Source organism: Lactuca virosa, chromosome 9 (assembly GCF_052849685.1).
Source record: "Lactuca virosa cultivar CGN04683 chromosome 9, Lactuca_virosa_CGN04683_v6, whole genome shotgun sequence".
NCBI classification, from domain to species: domain Eukaryota; kingdom Viridiplantae; phylum Streptophyta; class Magnoliopsida; order Asterales; family Asteraceae; genus Lactuca; species Lactuca virosa.
The window spans coordinates 171,399,917-171,421,598 of record NC_136434.1 but is presented as its reverse complement, the minus strand read 5'-3'; the positions used below and the strand labels follow the sequence as shown (position 1 = coordinate 171,421,598).

The 21,682-nt window shown below is 34.1% G+C and overlaps 1 protein-coding gene across 1 annotated transcript; it reads left to right on the top strand.

The window, feature by feature from the left end:
- Positions 1-386: 386 nt before the first annotated feature.
- LOC145137921 (purple acid phosphatase 2-like) lies at positions 387-3,798 on the top strand. Its single transcript, XM_079072061.1, has 8 exons — positions 387-749; positions 1,273-1,473; positions 1,669-1,780; positions 1,864-2,093; positions 2,471-2,609; positions 2,700-2,920; positions 3,208-3,329; positions 3,423-3,798. Exons 1-8 carry the CDS (start codon positions 570-572, stop codon positions 3,616-3,618), a joined length of 1,401 nt encoding a protein of 466 aa, XP_078928187.1. The 5' UTR covers positions 387-569; the 3' UTR covers positions 3,619-3,798.
- The last annotated feature ends 17,884 nt before the right edge of the window (positions 3,799-21,682 follow it).

Sequence of the window (21,682 nt, the reverse complement as noted above, 5' to 3'; positions counted from 1 at the left end):
TCATTTTTGGCTGCAAAATAGAATTCAAACATTATAAATACCAAATATCTTTGCATTTCACCAAAATATAGCTCAAATGTATTAAAATAGTATATATATATATATATATATATATATATATATATATATATATATATATATATATATATATATATATATATATATATATATATGGAGTATGGACAAAATCATTAAAAACTTCAAAAGAAATACCAAAATTTCAATATGATTCCTTTAGGAACCAAAATAAAAAAATGTACTAACTGATGGATCAAAGTTGTAAAACTTAAATTGATTTGCTTTTAAACGTGTTTCAAGATTATACACTGTCTAGATTTAAAAAAAAAAATACAAAATTCTAAGTGTCTGATCCTCCTTAAAGTTAGCTAGTTAGTACCTATCGAGATCCCGGCTTAATAGAAAAAATCGGGGGTTTTAGTTGCAATCTAGAACTCGTTGACAAATAATGGAATATCTTGTTTGCATATTCCTATTCGTTTTCTAATTCTCACTCTATAAATATATATCTTGGTTAATCTCTAAAGAAAGAGTGTGGTGCGTAGGGTAAAATGGGTGTCTACCGGTGCTCTGTTTTTGCATATGTTCTTGGTGTTTTGGTGTTCGCATGTACTCTGTATGTTGATGGTGGATCAACCAGCAGTTTTGTAAGAAAAGTTGAAAAAACTATTGATATGCCTCTCGATGCCGATGTCTTCATCACGCCTCCTGGCTATAATGCGCCTCAACAGGTCTGGTTTTTATATCATATTTTCTTTCTTCTTCTTTCTCATTTGCCATCTTCATAGGTTTCACCGTTTTAGAATCTGGTTTTTTTTTCTTTATTTTTTTTTGTAAAAGATTTCTGTGATTAATATCGATGGGTTTTTATCAATTTTCAAAACCCATTTTGTAAAAACAATATTTCTTTGTTATTTTGTATTGATTTAAGGAATCCATTTGTAATTTTCTCAGATTTTGCGATACATCTTGATAACCCTTTCTGCAAATTTTCTTTTATTTTTAATTTTTGAAATAAGTCTTGATGGGTTTTAGACTTTTAATAATCCACATGCAGTTTTCATTGATGGGTTTTGTTCTTTTGTGGTTTCTATTAATTTTGGGTTTGAAAAATTAGGAGCCAACTCGGCCGGCATGAATCTTGTGAACCGGTTGAATAATTATGTATACCCAAAAAAAAAAAAAAAAAAAACTATCTTTATAATTATCTTTTTCTTGCTTTTTTTTTAATATAATTTTTTTTTGTCTTTTTAGGTTCATATTACACAAGGCGATCATGTTGGAAAAGCGATGCTTGTAACATGGGTGACAATGGATGAACCCGGTTCAAATACTGTTATCTATTGGCCTCAAAACAGCAAAAAAAAGAGAAAAGCCGAAGGCATGCTTACTAAATACTCATTCTTCAATTACACTTCTGGTTTCATCCACCATTGCAATCTCACTCATTTGAGGGTAATTTTTTCAACAAAATTCTAAACTTTTATAATGATTTTTATGGCAAATATCACAAAAAAAAACATTATATTTTTAGTTTTATTTGAATAATTAATTATTATTATATTATTAAATAAAAGACTGAAAATATAATAGTAAAAACTTTGAAATCCAGTCAAAATTTGACCAACTGTTTTCGGATGAATATGGCAGCATGATACGAAATACTTCTACTCTGTTGGGCTAGACCACACAAAACGGACTTTCTGGTTCACCACTCCACCCGAAGTTGGACCCGATGTTCCTTACACTTTCGGCCTAATTGGTATTGTGTTTCTTTACAGAATTTCTACGATGAAACTTGAAAAAGATGGAATTTGATTCGTGTTTTTGTGTTATAATTTGCAGGGGATTTGGGGCAGAGTTATGATTCGAACATTACACTTACGCATTATGAGATGAATCCAACGAAAGGTGAAACTGTGTTGTTTGTCGGAGACCTTTCGTACGCTGATAACTATCCGAATCACGATAACCGGAGATGGGATTCGTGGGGAAGGTTTACGGAGAGAAGTACGGCGTATCAACCGTGGATTTGGACTGCCGGAAATCATGAAATCGATTTTGTTCCTGAAATCGTAAGTTTTTTTCCCCCTTTATGTGAAAGATCGCGTTATTAATTTATGAAATTGATGTTGATTAAATTGTGCATTTGAAATTAAAAAAAAAAAAAAATTTAACTAGTTTGGTGTAATATTATCCACTACCTTCTTTCTCATCTCAATTTGACTTCTAAGGTCATTAAAAGATTTTCAAAATTCGAAATTGAGATTTGATTTTATCCCAAATTCCAAACAAAATTCTGTCCTATGAGTATTATTTCAGTACATTGCACTTATTTGTCAAATTATTTCCAAAATTGTACACAAGACAAATTCATTTGACTCCAAAAGTCAAAGTCCACATTGTTGACCTTTTTAAAATCTCAATTCCATGTTTGATAAATATTTTGTAGGGAGAGGATGAACCTTTCAAGCCTTACACTCACCGGTATCCTGTCCCTTATAAATCATCACAAAGCACCGCTCCTTTTTGGTACTCCATCAAGAGAGCTTCATCTTACATCATTATTTTGGCTTCATATTCCGCATATGGTAACACCCCAAAATTCCATATTTACTTTCATCAATTATATTAAATCATAAAAATGCAATATATTTGAAATTCAACATATTTTGATGTAGGTAAATACACCCCTCAATACAAATGGCTCGAACAAGAACTACCAAAAGTCAACCGAACCGAGACTCCATGGTTGATTGTTGTAATGCACTCTCCATGGTATAATAGCTACAATTATCACTACATGGAAGGTGAAACCATGAGGGTTATGTATGAACCATGGTTTATTAAATATAAAGTTGATGTTGTGTTTGCGGGCCATGTTCATGCCTATGAACGCTCGGTAAGTCATCTTTTATATCTGTATTATAGCATCATACTTTCATTTCTTTGTATTACAACATTGTACTTATTAAAACATTCTACTTTGAAAAATCTACCCAATTATTAACAAGACGTTATGTTTTAATTCGGTAGATTTTTTGAAGTACAATGGTAATGTAACATGAAAAAAAAAGTAGGGTGTTATAATAAAAAAAATCAATGAAAATATGTTGCTCTTTTTTGCATATAATAAACAAATAGATGACATTGCTATATATAATAACATTTGTTTTTGCATTTGTGTAGGAACGTATATCGAACGTTGCTTACAACATTGTCAATGGTATCTGCAAACCTATAAAAGACCAATCCGCCCCCGTGTACATAACCATTGGAGATGGAGGAAACCTCGAGGGTTTAGCAACCAAGTAATGTTTTTCTAAAGTTTATATAATACATATAAATATTTGATACTTTTATTAAAAAAATATAACTTATGATTTTATTTTATTGTGATGTAGCATGACTGAGCCACAACCAGATTATTCAGCATTTAGGGAAGCTAGTTTTGGGCATGCTACTTTTGACATCAAGAACAGAACGCATGCATACTATGCTTGGCATAGGAATCAAGATGGATATTCAGTGACGGCTGATACGATGTGGTTTTTCAACAGATATTGGAATGCGAAAGATGAATCGATAACTAGTGCTTAAATGCCAAAAAGATTTTTTGTTTATGCAAAAACAAAACTCTATTTATTATGCATTCGTAGGTGAGATTTAGATTTTTTTTTTTCTTTTTGTTGGTAATTTAGATCGTGTTCTTTTTTTATATGTGTGAAAAAAATAATGAAAACATTGATTAGGTTTTCAAGTTTCATTTTATTTGAGCAATTGTGGTAGGTGGACTAAAAAGTTTTCGTTGTTTACTTTAAGAAATGTATACTCTAATATCTATATTTGACAACTAGCTTTTACAAACTTATATTTTAGCATTTAAAAAAAAAATGAATTAAAGAAAAAGGTCCGTTCGAAAGTATGAATTTAAAACTTTTATTTTAAACAAAAAAGTTTAGGAATTTTGGGTTTTATGTTTTATGTAAATATTTCGTTGTTTTTGTTGAAAGTATAGAGTTTAGTTTTTTTTTTTTTTTTTTTTTTTTATCTACATAAACTTTTGATAATAGAAGACTTCTTTTTAGAGAGAAAAGTAGGTTATTTTTTTATTCTATGAAAACGTTTATTAACAATTGATTTAATTTCGAGCCATTTTAATTTTTTTGAGATACAATATTGTCGAAGTGATAATTATGTCGGTTAATTTTACAGAAAATTACAAAATTAGTCCTAGAGGTTTGTTGTTTTCTTTGGCTTTTGTCAGGATAATCTAAAAGTTGTAAATTTTGTCTTTTGAGTAGTGTGTGGATTTGATTCCCATCAAACTTGAAATGACTATAATCCATAATATATATTTTTCAATTCTTAATTAATTGTAATGTTTTATTACTAATAAAAGAGAAACAGTCCCACATACATAATAAATTAAATTCCACAAACTTTATTTACTAGTATTTACACCATCAAATTCAAATTTCAAGCTTTAACGTTGTACTCTGAGCATGAATTCCATCACAACATGTTTAATGGAGGTCTTTTCCAAGTTTCTCATTCTTCCTGCATTCTTCTTCTTCTTCATCAGCATGTAAATCATCATCAATTGTAATTGCAACTAACTTCATGCCATTTGGACCTTGCAAAACATTCTCAGTCACCTTCAAATGCTCATCGAGATGCACAATTTCACCTTTTTCAGCCATCTTGCTGCATTTAGACTTTTTTAGGATGTAACATAAAGCAAATAAGGGGAGTGCTAAGAAGAAAACACAGCCAAACGACACAAAAACAACGAATATGACTGTCATTGTTGAATTTCTCAATTTCTTTGATGAGATTGATTAAAATTTGTGGGTTTTTGAGAAGAGTTTGATGTGAAAAAAAGAAGATTGAAGGTTGATTATTTGTAGTAGAGAAGGGTGTGGGTATTGTTTTGGAAGAGCACATGACTTCAAAGTTTCAAGAAACTTGACTTGACTCTAATATTAAGCAAGTTGGTTTGTTGTATTGTAAAACACTTCTGAAGATCTGGATGTGGATTCACTTATTTTTTTTTATTATTTATTGTCACCATGGACATTACAAGGATAATGTTCTAATTATAGCATCCATAAGACATAGCTTAATAGAATATAGAATGGTTTAAAAAGTATGTTCTATTGAGAGGCTAATATATCAAGATAACCAAATTTTTAACTCATATTACAAAATATCAAGGCTAATATATCAAGATTACCACATTTTCAACTCATACTACAAAGTATCCATTGCACACAAGATTAAAGAATCCGTGATCTCAATAATTGTTTCAACTCATATTACAAAATATCCATTGCACACAAGATTAAAGAATCCGTGATTTCAATAAATGTTTCCACTCATATTACAAAATATCCATGCACACAAGATTAAAGCATTCGTGATCTCAATTGATAGTCCCACTTTATAAATAAAATAACTTGAGCTCATTAGAACAATCATACGGTTTCACACATTCCATTTAAGACTCTAAAAAATTTCAATATTCCAATAAGGTGTTCGAGTTTAACAACAAAATAACATCACTAACAACTAAGTGTTCACTTCTTCACTCAAATTTTACCAACTTGTGAACCGTCATGTTAAAATATGCAATCCACGAAGATAAAATTGTTTTGCGAAGTGCTGTTTTCCATATTATCTCATCACATTCTTTTAATTTTCACGGTTACATCACGAAGTAAGTTTGTGTTCCTACTTTTCTTAATTAGACTTTACTTTATATTTTCCTAATTATACATCACAAAGTTTAATCGAACTAGTATTTTGTATTTATCTTTGATTTTTACACTACAAGAAATACACTCATTACCTGCGACACCTTTAGCGGCGACACTTTCGAGTGTCGCTGCTAAAGGTGTCCAGTAACACTGGTAACCACGATCATTGTGAGTGTTTTTGGACGAACCCCAACCGTTGATTAATGTCGTCGATCTAATGGTTGGAAATCAATTGATCATCGCAAAAAGGCAATAGCAGCGACGAGTGTCGATGTGTACATTTTCCCCTGATTAATTCAGTTGTTACCACTAATACTTGTGTGTCGCTGCTAAAGGTGTTTGCAGTAGTGAGGGAGCGTGAAGACTTCCAAGAAATGGGATTAGAACCCAAATCGATAATATATGTAGTGGTTGAAGGGCTATTATAACGATTTCCTCACAAATATGAGTCACTAAAGGCATTTATTCTAAATGTAGCAACTTTATAAAGAAAAAGACCATTATGGATTATACTCATTAAATAACATATAACACATTTGAGTGAAGTCCAATATAATTCGGTTGGGGAATGTATTAACTAGGAGATGTGGTTTACTACAAGTGAGACATCATGGCGCACCAAGGAGAGATAATGGAGACTTCCAACAATTTTTTTGTAAGGATTGTATCAATAGGATTAGATCCATCTTTAAGAAGTAACGAAGTCATATAACACATTAGCTTTGGTCATAGAGAAAGTGTCTAGGAGATCATTGATGTGATGATGTTGAGAGAGAAAAAGACCAGAAGTGGTGTGAATAACTTCAATACCCAAAATTGATGCAACTCCACAAGATCCTTCAATGAAAACAAACGACCATTCGACCAAGTTGGAGTATGAAAGAGTTTAGGAACTAGTTGTCATTTCAGGTAATGACAATGTCATCGACATAGATAAGAAAATAGACAAACTCCACTTTTGTTGTAAATAAAGAATGAAGAACCAGCCATGGAGTTTGTAAACCCACAACGAAGAAGGAAGCTTTTAAGTTATTGATAACATGTTTTAGGACATGAAGTGCTTTCTTTAACTTATAGTAATGATTATGTAACATCTTAAAAATAACTATACTTGAGTTAATTGATTTATGGCCTAAAAAAATTTGTAACATTTTTAAGAGACATAATTGGGCTTTGTCATGAAATAAAGAAAACACTATTGGGCTTTCGTGATAAAGAAACTAGTTTATATATTTTCTAGTTTATAAAACGAAAATAAACATATATTTTGTTAATTGTAGTTTTTATTATATATAAAAAAAGATTTATGATATGTTTGTATTTGTAATAAAAACCATTATCTAAAAAAAATGGGGTTTATGTCAAATTAATTAATACATATGTATCAATCAAAATATGATATAAAATATAATAATGAAAAAAAAAAGGACGTGCATTGTATGTGAGGTGGTATGAACTTGGTCTACAAGTAAAATAACAACGTTGATCAAAGAAAAGCTTTCCATACATTTACATTGGTGTAAAAAATTATGAAGGTTACGTGTTAATATTAAGGTTATGTGTCAATAATCAAGGACCGACTAACGTTTTTCTAATGTACGGTATCATTATCATGATTCACAAATTTATCTATAATTATCGACATTTCCATAAATTTTTATTTATTCATTTCTGTTAGTATATTCGTATATTTATGTATATTGTTGTAAGCCCATTATTATGGGCCATAGTCTTTTGTATTTTGTATACTCTTTATATTTTGGTTTATTGGGCATTATTCTAGAAATGAAAATTATGTTTCATAATATGGTATCAAAGCCTGTATCTTATTTCTCTCTAAAAATCCTTGCTGTCTGCTTCTTTTTCCGGCGCTTTCTTCCCAATTTTTTTCTTCTTCCACCTTTCTCTTCTAATGGCTACCGACAAACCTTACGGGATCACCAACATCCGTTCGTCTGTCTCGTTGATCCTTGGACAACCTCAACTATAACGCATGGAGAGAACTATTCTCCACTCACTATGCCGGTTATGGAGTCTCCAAGCACTTGACGTCTCCGGTCAAAACCCCCACCATCGTGACAGATGTCGAATGTTCTCGCATGGACAACATTGTTAAATCTTGGATTTATGGCACGTTGTCTCAAAACCTTCTCAATACGATCCTCAAACCGAATGCTTACGCTCACAATGTTTGAACTACTCTCGAGCAGTTGTTCCGTGATAATAAAGACTCCAAGGCATTCCAACTCGATAGTGAACTTCGTACTATCACCTTGGGAGACTCCTCTGCCACCGCCTATTGCACTCGAATCAAAACTCTAGCCGACTTGTTGGAGAATCTTGATGCCAAAGTTCCAGACATGAACCTGGTCATGTATACGGTAAACGGATTGTCTTCAAAGTTTGATTATGTCGCAACTTTTATACGCTACAAAACCCCGACACCCACGTTTATTGAAACTCACTCCATGTTACTTGTTGAGGAGCAAACAATGAAGTCGTTTCATCCAGTTCCATCATCTCACTCGGATCACTCCTCCTCACCAACTCTACTTTTTCACCGACTCTCGAGGAAACTCCGGTAACAATCGTGGTGGCCATTCTAGTTGTGGTGGAGGAAACAAGCAACAATATCGACCACCTGTTGATAACTGTAGTGGTGAAGTCCGACATCACCCAGCCTCCGATCCTTGGGCTCCTCTTGTAGGCTACACTTGGGCTTTAGTCCCTTCTGGATCTGCATCCTACCCTAACGAAATGCTACCTACTCCTCAGTCAGCCCAACACATCAATTCTACCCAACAATAGCAACAGTGGAGATTAATCTCCTAGTCGGCCCAACATCATCAGGCCCATATGACTGTTTAGCCCAACTCACAGCCACATGCCCAATCTTGGTCTGATTCTTCTTCCAACGCTCCTGTCGATCAAGCTACATAAATACCTCAGTTTTTTAGTGTCATGAGCATGAGTGATCCGGCTAATGGTGGTTGGTTCATGGACATGGGTGCCACAACGCATATCCATGCAAACGAAGGTATATTAAATTCTTCTACTTCAAAATGCAATACATGTTTTGTCATAGTTCGTAACAGATCATCTATAAATGTTACTAAGACCGGGTCCTCTAGTATTTGCACTATTGATCCATACCGTACTCTTCATGTAACATCCCAATTTTCAAGGCCAAAAATTTTGTTTTTAAATTAAGTCACTTATAAATAGTTTACTGAAAAACATCATCGATATCATATCAACTCATAATCTCATAAGTCAAATGTCATAAAACATGTCGTGGAGTAATAATAATGTCAGAGTACAATCCCATGGATCTCAAAATGCGGAAATCATATGTGTGTGTGACGCGCTGATACCGTGACAGCTTCTTCCCCTTCGCTGAAGAGGTACCTGAAAACAAAACTGAAAATTGTAATCATGAAGCTTAGTGAGTTCCCCCATCATACCACATACCATATCGCAAACATACTGTCAGATAATCTTGGGGTGCCCGCCCTACCCAGTCGGGCAATTCTGGGGTGCCCGACCTACCCATGTCAAGCAATTCTGGGGTGCTTGACCTACCCTGCCAGGCAATTCTGGGGTGCCTGACCTACCCATGTCAAGCAATTCTGGGGTGCTTGACCTACCCTCCGGTTTATCTCAACCGGCTACGGGGACTATTTCACCCCTACCACTACCACATAACAACATAACAAAACATACTGTCAGGCATATCTGGGGTGCCCGACCTACCCTTCTGTGACATCCCCATTTTCACGGCCAGAAAAGACCGATTTGTTTATGCTTTATTTTGAAAATTAGAGTATCTTTTAAAGAAATGTGTTGCGGAATTTGTTCCCAGAAAAACATGATAAATACGTTATCAAATCATTTCCGAAGAAATGTATTCTATTCATTTTAAAACATTGAGATGTCATCGTCAATACAGAAACATAAGCATAAACAGAACTTACATTCATTATCACTAGTGATTTATATCTCCTTAATCTCTCAGTGTAACGAAACTTCATATCGACACCTGTGATTCAAATAAACTGAGTGGGTCAGGTTGGGAAACCTGGTGAGTACATAGGGTTTTCAACCCACGATAATATACTTATTATGTTTAAACATCAAACAATCAACCCAATTACCCATCCCCATTATCTTCTTTACTCTTAAGGATCTACCCTAAGTATCAGCTATTCCTCGTTCATTTATTCCTAAGGATTATCCTAAGGAATCGGCACGAAATCCATCGTTGCCAGCGTTTTCTCAACGGGCACTAAATCCATAGTTGCCAAGGTTTGCTCATCAGGCACTAAATCCATAGCTGCCAGGGTTATCTCGTTTATCGACAGTATCGTTTCCGAGAATCCACTCGCAATACATGTCAATGGGTTTTTATCTCGTTTATTGACGGTATCGTTTCCGAGAATCCACTCGCAATACATGTCAATGGGTTTTTAGAGTACAGCTGGTGAATACACAGTTCAAATAACACCTACAGGTTACGAGCCTGCTAGTGTTCCACTGGACTGTCTAGAATAATCCGTGGTTGTCATCCATACTCTGCTAGATGACGGGGCCAACACTTGGGTAAAAGGCTTCTCTCATGGTTCACCTCTCACCCTTATCTCATGGTCTATATCACCTCTCATCATTTTGTTTTTGTCACACAGCAACTATTTCATCTACCCATATTTTACCCAACACATTTTGTAGATATAAAATACATATACAGTTTAAATCATTTAAAACATGTATAAAAATCTTTCACCCAGCACAGACGGCAAGTATACAGACAATATGCACACATAACATGTAATTTATATTAAATACTTCATATCTATGTGTAAGATGAAAGTAACTATGCACTCACTTGGTAAGGTGGTGACTCGGTCCTCGGACATCACTTCGTTATCTCAAAACAATTTTCCCTTGACAAAACCTAGTATCAATACCACTAGGGTTTAGTCTAATGTTAACCGCGACTAATTAATAGTCTAGCTATTATTACTATTATATAAGCGTTAAGAAACACTCTTATATAACTCATAATAGTATCCCAAATAATTATTTTAAGGTCCTAATAATGTTACTATATTAAAACATAAGTTATACTAAAGATAGGGTAGTCGTAGCTCACTTACAGCGGGTTTTTCTCAAAACCAGGCTCCGTTGAAGCAGAGTTTCTGAGCCGAAGGCTCTTCTTTTCGGAGCCGTCAGGCGCTCCGGGGCTTCCGCCTTGTGCTAGGGAGTTACCCTAGGCTTTGGGGGGTTAGGGAGGCTTAGAGAGAGTTTCTAGAGAGAGAAAGTAGAAGTGGGAGGTGTGAGGAGAAGGTTTCACCCGGCACCCTTATTTATAGGCTGGGAAACAGCCCAACTCGTCGAGTAGGAGGACCTACTCGTCGAGTCCATGCCACATGTCACCCTCTGGTGGCTAGCCTTGGGGAGGAAGCAACGGCCAGGATTTTGCCACGTTACCCGATTTCGCACAACAGCCTCCCGACTTAGAAAAATCATAACTCTCGCATACGAGCTCCATTTTCGACGTTCTTTATATCCACGCGTAGGTAAAAACAATATATACAACTTTCATTTAGACTCCGTCGGCTATTTCTTGACCGATCTTAAATTTAACAGTGAGGAGATTAGACTGTTAAATGACCGCGAAGAATTCGTAACTCCTTCATTCGGACTCCGTTTTCGTCTGTCTTTTTATCGTTGAGTTCCTATTAATGAGATCTTAAACTCTCATTTAGGTTGCGTAGGCCAAAAACCGCTCGAACTAAAATTCGAGTTTCGGGTCGTGCACTGATATGCCAAATCTTAGAAAATTCATAACTTCCTCATACGAAGTCAGATTTGGGCGTTCTTTTTTTGTATGTTCTCGGTTTAACGTATACTACAACTTTTGTTTAGATCACTACGGCTAAAAAGTCATCTATCGTAAATTCACTATTTACGTCTCCTGGTGTCGTGTCGGTTTTGCCGAAAAACTTCGACGGGCCATAACTTCTTCGTTATAACTCGGATTTCGGCGTTCTTTATATGTACGGAACCCTTGAGAAATATTCTACAACTCAGTTAAGATTATTTATTCTAAATAATCTTTTGTTGAAAAGTCGTTTTCGACCCCTATTATCTCTAAATTGACTAGCCCGGATCTATGGGCGTTACACCTTCGGTACTTACGATCGTACTCGGGGACTATTCCCCCTACTACCTACTATCACATAACATCATATCATGGTAACACATAAACATATCAGGTAGTAGAAAACCCAGATGATTATCTCAAAGACAATCATCTACCAAACAACTCTAATAGTGGGCCGGCATTGTGGCCTTAGACCCACTTCTACTGGAAGGTAACTCACCTTAATGTCGTGTAGTAACTGAACTGTCCTCGATGTCGGGATCAACTCCCTCAACTCCTACACATAACAACCTTCCTTAATTTACCATTACATACTCTTAACCCTTAGAAGGGTTACTCAGGTCAAAGCCAAAGTCAAGGTCAACACCTTGGTCAAAGTCAACTCTGGGTCAAAGTCAACATCTGGTTAACTCAACTCGCCGAGCCCCCTAATCCTCAAAACACTAAAACCTCGACCCTACTCGTCGAGTCTTGCACGCACTCGCCGAGTCCTCCTTCATACAAAGTCGGGACTTTCTACAACTGACTCGCCGAGTTCATCCTTGAACTCGTCGAGTCCTTCTTCATGCAAGAAGACACATTTAGTCCTGGACTCGCCGAGTTCCTTATGAACTCGTCGAGTTCGTCTTCATGCAGTTGGGACTTGTCTTGAACTCGTCGAGTTTTGTTCTTGAACTCGCCGAGTTCCATGATTTCCAGGTCCACAATGAGCCCCACTGGCTGAGTGTTCTTATAACTTAACACATTTTCCATTATCAGGAGGGGTTTGGGGGAAATTGCGACCCGACTCGCCGAGTCGTATGAGCGACTCGCCGAGTCCCTCCATGTCCAAAACTATTCAGTCGATTCCAGTTGGTCTTAATGCATCCAAAATATAGACCTGACCTCCTAGGGTCCATATTACACGTAAAGTTACAAACTTTACGTCCATGCATGGGCCTTCAAGCCCAAAAGGTCCAAAAATGGAGTCTACAAGATGCATGGGGCTCCTATGGCAATAAAGTTGGCACCATTATGCCATGGGAACCCTTAATGGTTCCAGATCTGAAGTCATACCCCCTTAGAACCACAAAATCCCGAATATGGCTCTACTAAAGCTTAGAAAAAGGTAGAAATGACCCTAACTAGAGATCTAAGAGATAGATGGTCAAGGTTGAAGCTTTTTACCTTGAATTAGTTGGAAATGAAGCAAAACCTCTGGATCTACTTGCTTCTTCTGGAACCCCCAAGCTTCCACTTCCTTCTTCAAGCTTCAAACAACCAAAAACACACAAAAATGGCTCATGAACACTCCAAATGCTTTAGGGTTTTGAGTTAGGGCTTTTCTGGACTAAGAGAGATGATGGAGTCTGGATTGGGACAAGATAAGGCGTTTAAATAGGGTGCAAACCCTAAATATTAGGGTTTCATCCAGACATACCTACTCGTCGAGTCGGGTTCTCGATTCGTCGAGTAGGTTACTTAAAACCCGCGTCCAAAGTCTAGTCTACTCGACGAGTTGGGCCTCCAACTCGCCGAGTCCCGGTGTAAAACATGTAATTATTTAAATTTAAATTACGTACCGGGAACCGGGTGTTACACTTCATCTCAATAATATTTTAATTACCCCTGATATCATCAAAAATCTAGTCTATGTTTGTAAATTCACTAGAGATAACAACTGTTTTATTGAGTTTGATGCTTTTGGTGTTTCTATGAAGGACTTCAAGACTCATAAAGTTCTTCTCCGATGTGATAGCTCGGGTGATTTATACCCAATTACTGCTCATTCTCCTCAAGTTTTTGCAGCTCTTGATTTTTCTGTTTGGCATCAACGTTTAGGTCACCCCGGTGACAATGTTTTTATACAAGTAGTTTCCAATAATTTTATCAAGTGTAATAAAACCAAGTTGTCTCATCTTTGTCCCGCTTGTCAAGCGGGCTCCGACTTCCTTTCAGTGTTTCAGATTCTAATGTTTCTTTTCCTTTTGATATTATTCATTCTGATGTTTGGACATCTCCTTTGATGAGTCATAGTGGTTTAAAATATTATGTTATTTTTTTGGACCATTTTTTGCACTATGTTTGTGTGTATCCATTGAAGCGTAAATCTGATGTTTTTGCCAAGTTTGTCCATTTTCGTGCTTATGTTCGAAATCAGTTCAATCGTGACATTAAGGCCTTTCAATGTGATAATGAGAGAGAATTTGACGACCATGATTTTCATGATCTTTGTGACAACCATGATTTTCATGATCTTTGTGACAATAATGGTATTTCCTCTCAACAAAATGGAAAATCCGAGCGCATGTTGCGAACTATCAACAATACTATCCTTACATTACTTTTTCATTCCCAACTTCCTCCCATGTTTTAGGTGGAAGCCCTCCACATGGCATGTCACTTATATAACTTTCTTCCTTATACTGCAATTCAAAATGATTCGGCTCACTTCAAACTTTTTAAAAAACACCCAACATACTCCCATCTTAAAATATTTGGATGTCTTTGTTATACCATCTAAATTTAACCCACAAACTTGCTCCTCGCACAACTCCGTGCATCTTTCTTGGTTATCCCTCTCATCTTTGAGGCTATCGATGCTTCGATCTCTCCACCCAAAAGATCATTATCTCTCGTCTTGTAGTTTTCGATGAAACCATCTTTCCGTATGGCTCATTTACTCCAAATAATCCCCCGTCATATGATTTTCTTGATGAATTCATGGACTCCTCTCCTATAACCAATGTTTTAAAAACCGGTTTGAACCGGCCGGTCGAACCGGTTGGACCGGGAACCGGGGGAGGGAGCGGTTCAACTATCACCGGTTTTACGTCGATTTTTGAACTGGATTGAACCGGCTGGTTTTTAGAAAATACCTGGTTGAACCGGTCAAAATAAATCGGTTGAACCGGTTAAACCGAATAAAACACATGGAAAAAAATCATTTGCATAATAAACTTTTGTGATTTCTTTCAAATCTATTTAGTTTTCTCTAAATAAAAACATATAGTAAATGTTATAAAGTTTTTTTAATATGTTTGTATTCATCTAAAACTATATTTTATTTCGGTATTATACTTTATTTTCTTTCTGATGTATATAGATTAATGTAAAATACTAAAATTTATGGTTATGTATTATTTTAATATATTTGGATTGATCTACAACTTATTTTTATGTGTATTTTTAATGTTTGAACTTGTAAACATCAAATTCATGATTTATATATGTATGTAGGTATGTATAAGAAAATTGGAAAAAAGATGAAAGTTATAGAAACCGGTTGACCCGACGGTTGAACCGGGAACCGGGAACCGGTCACCAAATTGGTTCAATTAAAAAACCAATTTTTAAAACATTGCCTATAGCACACCATTTTCGCACCTCCTCATCGTTGACTTACTCCTCATGTCGATAGTCCTGTCACTTCATCGATTGGGAAGAAAGCGTCAGAAAAAGAAGTAGACGACGAGGGTTTTTAGAGAGAGAAAGAAGATACAGACTCGATACCATATTATGGAACATAATCTTCATTCCTTGAATAATGCCCAATACACCAAAATATAAAGAGTATACAAAATACAAAAGGCTATGGCCCATAATAATGGGCTTACAACAATATACATAAATATAGGAATATACTAAATATACGAATATACTAACAATTTCCACTTTAATCAATAAGTAAATTTAAAAAGAATGAAAAAAAATATTTTTGGAAGATAGCAGTTTCAGACAATGTTTTAAAAACCGGTTTGAACCGGCCGGTTGAACCGGTTGGACCGGGAACCGGGAGAGTGAGCGGTTCAACTATCACCGGTTTTACATTGATTTCTGAACCGGATTGAACCGGCCGGTTTTTAGAAAAAACTGGTTGAACCGGTCAAAATAAACCGGTTCAACCGGTTAAACCGAAAAAAAACACATGAAAAAGAACCATTTACATAATAAACTTTGGTGATTTTTTTCAAATCTATTTAGTTTTCTCTAAATAAAAACATATGGTAAATGTTATAAATTCATTTGATTTGTTTGTATTCATCAAAAATTATATTTCGTTTCGGTATTATACTTTATTTTCTTTTTGATGTATATGGATTGATATAAAACACTAAGACTTATGGTTATGTGTTATTTTAATGTATTTTGATTCATCTACAACTTATTTTTATGTGTATTTTTAATGTTTGAACTTGTAAACATCAAATTCATAATTTCTATATGTATGTATGTGTAGGAAAATAGAAAAAAAAAACATGAAAAATATAGAAACCGGTTCACCTGACGGTCGAACCGGTTGAACCGGGAACCGGTCATCATACCGGTTCAACTAAAAAACCGGTTTTTAAAACATTAGTTTCAGAAAAAAGAGGTATTATATATACATACACACATATATATATATATATATATATATATATATATATATATATATATATGGGGATAGGGAATATACATTAAATCTCACCTAAGCTTAGGTACTAAACCTCTAAACTATGTCGTTTTAACATGCTAAATATGCTCGGTTTGGGTTCACTTGGTAAATATATCATCCTCAATAACATTTCTTTCTTTCATTATCGTTTTACCATCTTTGTTTTCTTTCCTCAATTATCATTTATTACTTCACCCAAGTGAACATTACTAAACCCTAAACCTAAACCCTAAACCCTAAATTTAAACCCTAAACCCTAAACCATAAACCCTAAACCCTAACCCTAAACCCTAAACCCAAATTCTAAACCCTAAACCTAAACCCTAAACCCTAAAGCTAAACCCTAAACCCTAAACCTAAACCCTAACCCTAAATCTAAACCCTAAACCCTAAACCCTAAACCTAAACCTAAACCCTAAACCCTATTGTGTCGATCTTGAATTTACATCTTGAAGTATTAACCGTGAATCCATTAACCGTAATCTTTATATAGTAAAACAATGTATTTTCAAGAGGTTTAGTACCTAAGCTTAGGTGGGGCTGTAATGTATATTCCCTTTTCCCTATATATATATATATATATATATATATATATATATATATATATATATATATATATATATATATGTTAAGAAGTTTTCCCAATTAGTTTTTTTTAATTGTTACATTGATGAACTTAAAAAATGTTAGACCGTTATTATATAACTAAAATATTATTAATTATGTTATAATTTGCGTTTACTCTGTTGATAACTATTTTTATATCAGACCCAGGTGTTTTAGTAGAAAATAGTTCATATACATTATTATATGCATACAATATTATTAGTTATATTATAGCTTATGCTTATTCAGGTGATAAACCCAAAGTTACGAGGCAAATAGAAATGAGTATTCAAGCTAACGGGTTACGGAGTAAGTCGTTTAGCAGTTGTAGTATGTAACTTGGTGAGTCTGGTAACAAATGGTTACCGAGTTCAATTAATATGTCAAATAAGCGACCATTGTGGTAGTCGTTGTAAAGAACTTGGTATATTACCCGAATATGTTTGTACAAGCTTGTAGGTTGGAAAGTAGCAGGGTGTGAGACCAAGTTAATAGTTAGATTTCATTAACTAATCAGGTGAGTACATGCAGATTTTCTACATAACAATGATTATATGAAAAGTGTTGATGTGAAACATTTATATGAAAATAAATAGTAACAAGCAGGTCCTTTTGAAAATAAAAATATTTTTTGGAACGTGAAACTAAAGGTTCCTAATATTTTATGTTTATTTTAGAAGGGGGAACACTGGTGATTGAAATAATTTGAAAAGACAGCATGCCAAGAGTCAAATGATGTGAAATAGTTTTAAAAAAGGAAAGACTTTACTAGTTATTTTAAATATGGATTTGGTGTGTTATATGTTTTTGGATATGAGCAATTACTTGTGATGAGTATATATGTTTGGGATTTGGTTACTCTTGTTGAGTTTTCACGATTTTGGGATTTAAGTAATTGATTTGGATTTAGTTACTCGTGATGAATTTTCATGTGTTGTGAAATGAATGCATTCATAAATTTTCATGTGTTGTGAAATGAATGCAATCAATAAGTAAATTTAAAAGGAATGAAAAAAAATATTTTTGGATTGTCAGTATATCGGGTGACGGGCTATAGTGTCATAGCCCCGGGACGGGCAATGGATCACATAGATAATGTTTTAGGGGTATAGATTCCCCATATATGCAACAGTTATGTTTTTGGGGTATAGATTTCATGTATGCACAATTTACCTACATAATTCATGTTTTGAGGTAATATGTCCTCGTATGCATGAGTTATGATTTGAGGTAATGAAAACTTGTATGTGTGAGTTATATATTTTTGAGGAAATAGATTTCCCATATGTGTAGTTTATTGCAAAGTTTATATTATGACTTGTTTGTGTTTACAAAGTTGCCAGTGTATTTCAAATATGATTTTGAAAGCATGTTTTGAACTGTAATATTGAGTTAAAAACCTATATAGCTCACGAGTCTATTGACTTACGTAGTATTTTTAAATGGATATGTATTCCGGTATGAAAATTAAAGCTTAGAGAGTAGAGACACGCTCCTAAGAAAACTTATGGAAGACTTAGCAAACTCTTCAGGTATATAATCATTTCTTTTTTACTATGGTTGTTGATATTATTACCGTAATAACTAACAACTGTGAACTGTAATGAATAAATGAAATGTTTTTATAAAACCATATTTTTCTGTGATTTAATTATCATAAAGCTTGTATAACCATTGTATATTTTTAATATGAAAATTTTTGGGTGTTACAAATTATGTAGCATGGGATGAGTGAACATCGAGGTTGAATATTGTAAAGATCATTGATACCTTGTAGGAAAGCATTCTTGATATCTAAATGTTGAAAATGTCAACCATACGCAAAACCAATATTAAGCACTACATGAATAATACCAAGCGAAATATATTTGGGATAAAAATGTTATAACATTATAAAATCCATGATTAAATACATGTATTAAAAATAAAAAATACAAATAAGTAAATACGTGATTATTATTTGTTTTATGGATTATTCAGTTGCCATTCTAGTAATAAAAAAGTAAAAAACCATCCGAAATCAGAAAGAATAATTTGGTATTTATTGAAACCAACCCAAAACTTCTAATATTTTAACCATATAAAACATACACAAATTATTTAAAATGCTTATTAATTTATTCTGATTTGATACTGAATACATTAAAATATTTAGATTGCAAAAATATATATGCTTATTCTGTAATAGGTACTTTTGATAAATTGTTTTTTTAACCTATTAGAAACTCTTTATTAAGAGTGGAAACTAAATTACAATTTTACTTTTAATTTAAAGAAACAGAAGTCAATAATAGATAAAATGTCGAACATTAAAAGACAATTTATCAGATAAGATGATAAACATACGAATAAACAACTAGATTATGATGATAAACATACGAATAAACGTTATTTTAAATAAACAACTAGATTATGACCCGCGTAAAACGCGAGGAACATATAAAAATGTACATATAAAGGTATAAAAAGTTTGCACTATAAAAAAATAAAGTAACAGAAACAAACTTAGCATTATTGGTGACATTGAAATGTCTGGAAAAAAAAAACAATGAAACACTTGAATATCTATAATCGTTGAAGGATCTCTTTGTAGACATAACTTTTTGTTTTATTAGTTGGATGACCTTCCTTGTCATATATGAGTAACTTCAATCCTTTTTCACTTGTTGTCACACCCCCGAACCAGACGGCGGAAACGTCCGAGGGCTCGCGTGACTTAAATTGAATATCATCACAATGATTATACATGAAACACAACATAAACTTCACCATGCATTAATACATAACGATTGACATTGTTCACATCTAGTACATTGTTTAAATATTACATAACCATAGCATCAATTGTTCGAGTGTTTTCAAAACATAACATCCTAACATACTTGATATTACCCTTCAGCTTACCTGTTACCTGAGAATACAAATTATTTTGAAAACGTCAACATATGAAATGTTGGTGAGTTCATAAGCAGGGTTGTGATAAAAATGATTTGTGTGGTTTATAAAACCCAGAAAATCCGATATTTTCTGAAAAGACAATTGTTTACCAAAGTGTGAAGATCCATAAGTTGGTGCATGAATGATTTCAAAACGTGTATAATTGGGAAGTTTTGCATTATAGTTATTGAAAATACAATCGAGTGGTGTTGATTTCCTCGAAAAACCCGATGTTTTCCGATAACATAATATAATTGTTTCAAATTGTTATACCGCCACACAAGTGATTTTGATTACTTTTCCTTGATTACTCGGATAATATTGGATTTATTTAATTCCGTGAGTCGTTATAACCATGCATAATAATGACTAGTTCGTCTGTCTTGGCATCCTAAAGAACGCCGCAATTGATCTTAAGATTTTGTCACCCTAGACTGGTCGAGTCTAACTGTAGCGAACAACTGAGGTGTGGGGGAGTCACCCCCGTATAGATCTATACACAAACTCTCGCTCTCCTTCCAGGAGACTTTGATTATAACTACAGACTACAAACGACCCTTAGAGGTGTCGCCCGTTATTACTCACTTAATCCAAACGTAATTGATTACTATTGATTAACGACCTGTATTTGTTTACTTGAATTGAAGGTAAGCCTAACAAACGAGGAGAAGATGATTACAAGGTCCTGCTAATTACGTGTGTTATTTAAGGCTGTTGGTTATACGAAGGACGCGTTGGCCCATTTCGCATTTGATTTATTTGGACCTTACTAGCAATGCTAATGGGCCACTGAGGCCCAATAGCACTTGAAAGCCATTGAGGGTCCCTTAAACATGTAATTGGGTCACAGGAGGCCCAATAAACGTTTATTTTCATCGTTGGGCTCAAAAGTTATATTAACGGGTCACGAAGGCCCAATAAGCATGATTTGAGACTTTCAAGCCCAAGGATTTGAATATTTACTTGTTTTAGGTATAGTATAATTGTTGGAAAGTTTGATTGAACGATTGTTAATTTCGTATCGGCATGAGGCCGGTTGGTTGTTTATAACGATATTTGGAATTTTACGTATATTCATCTTTCTATTTTCATGAGTTGTAGTTTGGTATTTTTGACTCAAATATCTTAATAATAAAATAATTGGTTCAAAATATTGGTTTGACCCTTTTCAGCCCTTCTTTAATAAAAATGACAATTTTAGTCCCTTATTTTAAAAAAAGACATTTTAGGCCCTTAAACCATTTTCTTTACATTTTTGACCCATAGACTTGTTTAAGTGATGTTTTTAGTTCAAAATTTACTCTTTGGTAGTTTCAGCCCCTCCAGTAAAGAGTTTTTCAGTTAAAGTCCACACTTTTCGCAACTTTTACTATTTTGGCCCAAAATCCAAAAAGTTTACATTTTTGATCCTTATTTGGAAAAAAAATCATTTTAACCCCTGAATTGGTTTTGTTTACCCTTTTACCCTTGTTTTGAGAAGTTTATCATTTCAATCCCTTGAAAATTATATTTTTCGCAATTTTTGGCTCAATGGGCCGAAAAGCCCAAAAATTGGCCCATTAAGCTACAAATTACATTTCTAGCCCTTTTAAGAGTATGATATTCATAAAAACATTTATTTTTACTGTTTTGACTCTTTTAGTCCGTGAATGACAACTTTCAACTCAACTTTTAATTGTTTGACAAATTTAGCCCAAAAATGAGTTTTATGTTGCATTTTGTTTATTATGACTTAAGCTAGAAACTTTTCTTGACTTGTTTAATAAAAAGTATATTAGATCA

What these genes read in the sequence shown, in the direction of transcription:
- LOC145137921 (XM_079072061.1), top strand. Translation starts at nt 570, where the DNA reads ATGGGTGTCTACCGGTGCTCTGTTTTTGCATATGTTCTTGGTGTTTTG. An exon ending in GCAATCTCACTCATTTGAGG is followed by an intron (nt 1,474 to 1,668) that starts GTAATTTTTTCA and finishes TGAATATGGCAG; the next exon opens with CATGATACGAAATACTTCTA. An exon ending in CTCGAGGGTTTAGCAACCAA is followed by an intron (nt 3,330 to 3,422) that starts GTAATGTTTTTC and finishes ATTGTGATGTAG; the next exon opens with CATGACTGAGCCACAACCAG.